This window comes from Ammospiza caudacuta, chromosome 6, assembly GCF_027887145.1.
Source record: "Ammospiza caudacuta isolate bAmmCau1 chromosome 6, bAmmCau1.pri, whole genome shotgun sequence".
Lineage (NCBI taxonomy): Eukaryota > Metazoa > Chordata > Aves > Passeriformes > Passerellidae > Ammospiza > Ammospiza caudacuta.
Window position 1 is genome coordinate 15,098,860 of NC_080598.1, and position 8,421 is coordinate 15,107,280.

The 8,421-nt window shown below is 38.3% G+C and overlaps 1 protein-coding gene across 1 annotated transcript in view; it reads left to right on the top strand.

The window, feature by feature from the left end:
* TRIM66 (tripartite motif containing 66) overlaps window positions 1-4,399 on the top strand; it is a 42,782-nt gene extending 38,383 nt beyond the window's left edge. Inside the window, exons 16-20 of the mRNA XM_058807166.1 lie at window positions 201-324; window positions 1,642-1,716; window positions 2,852-3,004; window positions 3,617-3,835; window positions 4,150-4,399. Coding sequence (XP_058663149.1) covers window positions 201-324; window positions 1,642-1,716; window positions 2,852-3,004; window positions 3,617-3,835; window positions 4,150-4,209 — 631 coding nt within the window. The 3' untranslated portion in view covers window positions 4,210-4,399. The remainder of the gene's footprint in view (window positions 1-200; window positions 325-1,641; window positions 1,717-2,851; window positions 3,005-3,616; window positions 3,836-4,149) is intronic.
* Window positions 4,400-8,421: the final 4,022 nt, after the last annotated feature.

Below are 8,421 nucleotides of genomic sequence, written 5' to 3' on the forward strand. Positions count from 1 at the left end.
AAGAGTTGTGAATAGAATCTGAAATGATTATACTTCTAAGTGGATTCAGATGCAATGCAAAATATCAAATACAATGGGCTTCAGGTTGCCTGCTATCATAATGCTAGTTAAGGATGAGGCTTTCAGTGGTTCTGAGATTTGCTGTTTGACAAGGTTATGGAGAAAATTCCCCACAATTTTTTTTGTTTCCTGTTTTGCAGGGGGGAATGGGTGTGCTCGCTTTGCCGTAACCCTGCGAAGCCAGAGGTGGAGTATGACTGTGAGAACACTCGCTACAGCCACAGCCACAATGCACAGTATGGCCTGGCTGACTGTGATCAGAAGGTGGGAATCATTATATAGTGCTCTATTTAGAGCAGGACATATGACCTCAGCATGAGGCTTTGCTTTTTCATGAGATGGTTTTCACTTGGCTGCTACTCAAATGTTACGCACAGTAGTAAATATAAAAAAAGCATTGTTGTTTGGTTATATATTATTTTGTATATTATTTGGTCTTCTTTCTAGACATTGCTCTTCAATTTAAAAATGTTATAGAAACAGGAAATGTTTCTGTAACATTCTAAAAATGTTATAGAAGCAGGCAGATGTGGAAATTCTTTTCTACATTGAACAGGACATCACACTGAAGAGCAGAGCTTTCACGAGTCAGTTTTGCCTGGTTTGTGACTCTGAATCTTTTTGCTTTAAAACTTGGCACCTTCTCAGACTTCTACTTGGGTCAGTACAATGACATTTTTGTGATGAAGACACTTTTTGGACACTTTTGAGTTGGATTGAAATCATCAAACTGTCTTCTTATGTCCCATTAGTTCCCTTGAAGATATTTAAGCTTTTAACTCAGTCTAGAGGAAAGCTTATCACTTGACACACCTATTACTAGTTTTCTCTACCAAATCTTCCATTAAATAATGGCCTTTTCCTAAAGTCCATAGTATTTGGAAAGCACAAATTCAATATAGATGTGTATGTTGGCGATAACTGGACAGAGAGGAAGCGTCCACACAACTGAGTGCAGATGATGAGCTGACCCTGTTGCTACTGGATTTGTACAACTGGGCAAAAGTTATTGGGATTTGGTTCTCAAATAGTGAAATCCTATTTGGAAAATTGAATTGATTAAGAATTCCATTTTTGTGAGAAAATATGGTTTATAATGCTTATATAGTGCATTTTTTTTCACTAATAAACAAGCCAAACACTAGTATAAGTGTTTTACAAGTTAATGATGATTAAAGGGAATAGTTTTCATGCAGTACTACCAACTTATATCCATTCATGGAAACCAATGTGAGCAGTGGGAAACATTGCCCATTTAACTCTTTCCACATTGTTGCTGCTATTCTCCCAGTTGAGAGCCAAGGAATAGATCTGGAGCACACAAAGTAAATAATGATAGTCATTAATTCCCAAGAATTTCCAGGAGAGTGTTGCCTTTCTTGCATTTCTTGATTATCCTTATTTTCCAAGGTCTAACAATACTATGAGGCAAAACGTCCCCCTGACTAGAGTGAAGTGTGCCATTTTGCATCAGAGATTAATTTGAGAATTATCTTTTTTTAAGTATGATTGATTAACTAAGGGCAAGAATGAAACTCCCTTGTTTTGAACTAAAATTTATTACAATTTTGGCTTCCACAGAAGTGTGAAAAGTTGGTGCTCTCCCTGTTCTGCAGCAGTATGAGTCTCCCATTCCATGAACCTGTCAGCCCCCTGGTAAGTACTGCATGTGCAGGGATCAGAGAGAATCCAGAGGGCCTCACAAGCTTCTCCTTTGTCTTCTTGAAAGCTATTCATGAGGGCTTTTTTCTGAACAGTATTGCTTCCTAGGGAAGGGTGGGTGTTTCCTCTTCCAAGTGCCTTGAAGGCATCAGGCCAGAGGCAGGGAAAATTTGGCCAGTGCTCAGGCCATGTCTGAGTGCCAATTTAAGAAGCTGGTAGAATGGCAAAGGTGTATGAGGGGTTCCTGTGATTAAAAGAGTTGACTTGCTATGTACATGGAGAATATTGTATAGCCATAAGAGAAGTTTTCTGTAGAAGCAACCCTGAACTCCCTCTTTCCTTGTGCTGTGCACACAGAAGGTAAATGTGACTGTGCAGGGAAGATGTAGAGATATCTGCTTCATCCATCTACTCCACATTTGCAATATTAACTGTCTGCTGTAAGGGAGGTGGAGACTTACTTACACTATTGTAACAGTAGAGCGCTATGTGCTAAAAACTGAAGAGGGGAAAAATGAAGGTTTTATGTGAAGGAGTAGTTCAAATAATGATTAAAACCCATTCCACCTAATAAATCTTGCAATGGACTTATGGAGCAAGTAACCTAACAAGTAGGTTTAGACCCTGAAAGATTTAAGAAGTGGGATATCCTGGTACCTGATGCCCATTGACAAAAGCTTTTGTTGAACTTTTTAAAGAGTGCACAGTGTCCTATTTTGAGTCACTCTTGACAGACTACTTCCCACATTATCAGCTGAAAGTATCACAGCATATTCTTTCCGTAATTGCTAGGGGAAAATGTCAGCTAGTTATCAATGTTACATATATTATTGATCATGGTTAAATTTGGGTTATGGTTTTCTGGGGATAAACTTTACAAAGTGCAAGCAGCAGAGTAGTCACTGAAGTGTGCTATTTTTAGGATCATCTTGAAAACAAGTATGTTTTAATCAAATCCAAAAGCACCCAGGAAGACAATGTGCAAGTGTAGACACTAAAAGATAAGAGCTCTCCATCCTTATGCAAGGATTCCTCTGCAATAACTTCTGTCTAAAATTGCATAGAAGTCACTGGAGAGGAAATGTTTTAATGAAAAATGTCACATACCTGCCTTTTATTCTTATTGCAGGCTCGGCATTATTATCAGATCATCAAAAGGCCAATGGATTTGTCCACCATACGAAGGAAGCTGCAAAAAAAGGACAAGTCCCACTACTCTGCACCCGAGGAACTTGTGACTGACGTGCGTCTCATGTTTTGGAACTGTGCAAAGTTCAATTATGTATGTTTCTAAAATGCTTGTGTGGGGGGGACACAAAGCAGGGGTTGGCTCTTTCGGTGGCTGTCCCACTGGTACAATTACTGCTTCCATGGAAGTCAGATGTAGGATTGGGATAAACAAAAGTATTGATTAATTTTATTCTTTGGAAATTATATCAGGGTTTTTTTAATGACAGGAATGAAGTTTGTATGAAGTTATATATGTATCTGAGAACTTGAGATCTAAAAAGAGGGATCTAAAGAGGGACATCTTCATAGACAGCTCTATGGAATGTTGCTGTGTTTGCTGTGAGAAGCCAATCACAGCCAGCAAAATACCTAGGGAAAATAAAATGCACAGAAATTCCTAAGCAGTGATCACTGCTGTTCTTTGTAGTTCACTGTGCATCTCTACTTCTTAGAGGTGCACAAATGCGCTCCTTAACAGCAGCATCTGGTTTTTACTCACACTGGAAATGCAGAGAGACTAATGGGCTGTAGGAAGTGTGCAGAGACTAATGGAGATGTAGCAGACAAAGCCAAGGAGAGGTGTTGGGATGGGGTAGTTATTTGGATTTGATCCTAGATGATTTCTGTGTGTGGTAGCACTGAACGGTTATTCATTCCCTCACAGCCGGATTCTGAGGTTGCTGAGGCTGGACGATGCCTGGATGAGTTCTTTGAGGACAAACTGAGAGAGATCTATCCAGACAGGCATTTCCCTTCAATGCAGCAGGATGACTCTGATTCTGAAGACTTGGAGAGCCAGAGCAGCCCCGTGGCATCCCAGGATTTCCAGTGGCCGTCGTACGGGCAGGAGTGTGTGCAGCCCAAAAGGAAACGGCGCCACGCTGTAAGATTGCAAAAGCAAAAGCACTTGGTTGCCAAGTGGCCTCCCTGCTAGCTCTGTTTACTGCTACTGATGGGAAGTTTTGGCAGGGCTGTCTGGGAAAACTGTCAAGCTTCTATCACGGATGTGTGATCAGTTCTACGTGTTATGTCACAGTCCCTTGAGTGGAATAAAGTGTCAGATGTGTATAAATGTGCGAGCGGGAGCAAATGAAGCCTCTCAGGCTGCACAGTTATCTTCCTAGCAGAAAGCTCTGTCAAGGTTTGTAAAAAGATTAAGCCCTTTAGCTATTCATTGTTTGTTTCCTTTGTACACAGGACAGCGAAAAAACTAAAAGAATGATGTTTCAGCCAGCTAACAGCCTTCCTCAGGTATGACCTCCTCAAGATATGAGATTTGAGGAATCCAGCAGCATGACTGGCAGAGTTAAGGTGTGTGGGAGGAAAGCAAAGCGCTCGGGCTGTTTATTGAAACTCTCCTATTCTGCTGACCATATGCCTTATTTCTAGATCTTGTGGATAGACAACAGATCAAAATGTTTGTTTAAATCTGTCAATATCCCATCTGTTAAATCACATGTATGTTTCGCAGTGTTTACACTGAAGTACTAATGTCTTGGTCATAGGTAATGGTAAACAATAATAAAAATAACATCTTGATAATACCTCATACTGCAGTACTGTTTCATAATCTGTTCAATGTGGCATTGCTATTTTATAGAGCACAGGTAACTATGTAATAATCTTGCAGCCTCAGTGTGAATGTTGGCCATGCTTTGTGACAAATACAATGTGTAGCCATTAAAGCTGTAATCCTGTTGTCTTATTCAATGATTTTTCTGGGAACTTGGCTGCTACAAAACCTGTGAGATAATGTGATTATCTGATTAGCTGTTTCTTTTGAAGCACAGCGTTTTCATTAAATCAGGAAAGAACAAGTGATAGTAATGCTAACACAGGGGCTCTTTGAGGGCTGGTTCTCAGTGCATACTAGGTGCTCTGTTTGCAAGGCATCATTCTTCTGGAGTCTAATTCATGCTTGGTAAAACAGTGTGTGATTTTGTAGCTCTCGAAGGCAGCATTTTTATACAACCCAAGGCAGTTGTTTTTCTATAAAGTAGATATTGGAATTCCGCAAATTAACTATGGAGCGAATTACATGGTTCTAGAAGTGCCTATAAAATAATGTCGTTTATTTCTGATTTTCTTTTTGCTTATTACCTGTAGCTGTGATTATCAGCAGTGCTAGATGATAATATAGAAGCTCAAACAGAAAGGCTAAGATTTCTTTTTTTTTTCTAAATTTCACAATGTATAGGCAGAACACAACCAAGAACAGATTTAGAGTTCACTTGAACAAAGGTTGTGTGTCACTGTAGAGTCTGAAGGGTGGGGTGGGTAACAGGACATCACACCTGGGCAAAGAGTGAAAGTTTGCAAGCTGCTTCCCACCCCTTCCAGCAGCAGGTGAGGCATCCACATCTCTGCATGGCCAGTACTTTCCTCATGTGTGTGAGGGGCATCTTCCTCCTTAGACCTCTGCCCAGCAGAACAATCCAGACTGGGGCCTAGCTCTGACACAGGAGGTAGTTGCAGACCTCAAACACAATTAAAGTTCATTTTAATTAGGTTCCTGTAAATAAACATTATCTTTTCAGCATAGTTTATATGGGCTATTTTGTCTGGTAACCATGTATGTTATTTTAGATAAGACTTTAAAGGTTTATATATGAAATAGTAATAAGATATGAAAGTTATATTCTACTGTGTGTGACTTACTGTTTGCCCTTTACCTGGTAGGGTGCTAATCTTTCCTTTTCTTTGGAGAAATGAAAATCTGGATATTAGAAACTGACTGGCAAACTGTGAGATGAAGGGACAGCCTTTACATTTTCTAATTGTGAATTCATATATGTTTGCTTTCTGTCAAATTCCTCAAAACAGTGAGAGTCTTGGCACAGGACAATGAGTGCAGGTTTGTCACTGAATTAATCACCCTTATCTGTGCTGCAGGTATCATTTCTTCTCTGTTCCTCCACCAAAGAACTGTCTTTTACCATTACTGGTAATTATTACCATAATGCAAAAATGGTATGCTTTTTAGACTTCATCTAGGGGCAGTGGTAAAAATGTGAGAGATTAGTGATGGCTTCCTCTTTTCCTGGAAGAGCAGAGTCAATGACAGCCTCCTTCTGTTTCTTAAAGGCTGTAAGGTTATTAACTGTACCATTAGTTTTGGAGAACACCTATTTAAATCAAGTTTATCTTGGGTGTATTATGCTTTTATTAAAAATAGAAGTTTCCAAGCTTGTTTTTGTAAATAAAACACCTTTTTGGGTGTGTTCTGGCAGGACTGAATGACCTGAGCACTCTTAAGGCTAACTTAGATTCTGATTAATACTCTAAGACTAGTAACAATTGAAAAAAGAAAAAAACTTCATAAACCTCATGTAATGTTGGTAAGCAGAACAAAAACTGAAGTCCTAAGTATGACTTAATATGTTTTCAAACATGAATCCATAGGTCAGCAAATTCCCAGTACAGTGCAGGTTATGGGAACAATATAATTTTTTACATGTAATGGGTTACATGTATAAAGGGAAAATCCTTTCTGTGTTTAAACAGTTGGAAAAGAGATTAATTGCAATTTCATAATAGGTCTGTCAAAGAAGAAATGACAGCTACAGATTTAGCTTTGATTATCCCCCAGACAATTTCAAAGACCTGAGTGTTCCAGCATGGTGACAGGAGGATGGCATCACAGTTCATACAAACAGGTGTTTAACCATACACATTAACCAATGACTGCATGTTTGTATGTGTAATGTGCATTGCTGAACAATAAAACATGTGGAATGTCTTTTTGCACATCAATCTGAAATTTTTGCTCTCAGTACATCTGCTTTCAATTCACGTATGGATTGTATAATATAATTTAACAATCATCAGCTAAATTGCTCATAACTTCTGATAGCAGAACAAAGCAGTTATGAAAGCAGCTATGCTAACACGGGAGACAGCTTGCTGTTTGTGCTAATATTTTCAATACCAAGTAGATATTTTGCCTTTTTGTTTTTCATTTGCTCTAAGTTACTGAGAAACAAACATGACAAGAACAAGTAGCAAAAAATGTTTGTTGTTTAAATGTCTGTACACATAAAGTGCCAAGAAACATGCTACATATTAGTGAGAGGAAAAACATATTGTAATGTATTAGTCTGGGGGAATCAGAAGAGATATTCTAAAACTGGAAATGCCAAAAATTGGAATAATTTACCAAAAAGAACAAAAATTCTCTATTGGCAAGAAGTCAAGCAGACACTGCAAGTGTTTTTATATTATTATTGGTTCCTCTCTGTTTGGTTTTTGGGAAAATAAAACTACCAGCACCAACTTTCTGACCTGGAGACCTATTGGCTTGAAGGGTAAGTAATCCTTCTCTCAGGGTTACAGCTGTGCTGATCTTAAGACATAATTAAGAGATAATTTATAGTTAGAGGTTACTTTTTATTGTATAAGTAGGAAAGCATAGAAAATCTTCTGGGCTCACAATTCCTTCAAGTGTTAAATACAGGCAGTAAACTCTGTTATAGAAAAAAGCTAAATATCAGCTGAGTTTCTCTGATTTTATTTAGCTGTCAAATGAGATAATCTGGGGGAAATAAAGATAAGCAGTAGTCATAGGCTGAGGAGTATGCACATCTTTTGAAGCTATATTTGTAGACCAGGAGCAAGAAAAAAGAGAAGTGTTTTTTTGAGAAATGCTGACCCACTGTCTGTTCCTGTCTGTTAGTAAATGTTTTTGAAAGTATGTTTTAGTGTGTAGTTATGTGTGTTCTCATGAGAGCATTTAGTAAACTGGTAGCATTTAGATTAAGGGGACTTTTGTAGAAGCTTCTATTAGGATAAGTAAAACTAGGAAGATAGTATTTAGATGTGTTTTTCTGGTAAAAGTGTTTGCTATGGTGAATATTACTGTGGAAATGAAAAATTGCAATGCTCAAATTTGCTGTCACATATCCAGGTCCAGTTTTTCCCTTTTCATTCCAAGTGTTCTAAAAGAGGTTCTTGAAAGATAATTTTTGGATGACTTGTTCCTGTTTAGGGTGGAATTTGTAACAGAATCCCTGTAAATTTCAAATCAGAGCTAATGTTTGGGTTGTACCTTTAAAATTGTGAGATTTGCACATTGCAGAAGTAGCTCATTGCCAAGTCTTGTGCTGACTGCCTGCACCAGAATGATAATTTCTCCTGGCTGAAGGAACAAACACAGCACCCTAACAGGGCTTCAGATGTTGAACTCTGCTCACAGAAACTCACAGAACTTAATCTGGTTTTATACTGGGCCTAGCGAATGCCAGTGTTTAAAGATCATTAAAAAGCATCAAAATTTGATGTGATCTCTTTGGTTAATGACACTAAAAGAGATAGACTGTTGTGCCAGGATGTTTTATACAGTCATTCCTGGATTGTATGGTAATTTATAAGTTAGTGTTCATTCTGTAAATAATCACATTTTTGTTATTTACTACATTTTAATGGTTTTTTTTGCAACAGCGTTAAATCAGGCCTAGATTTAAGTCAAGGAAA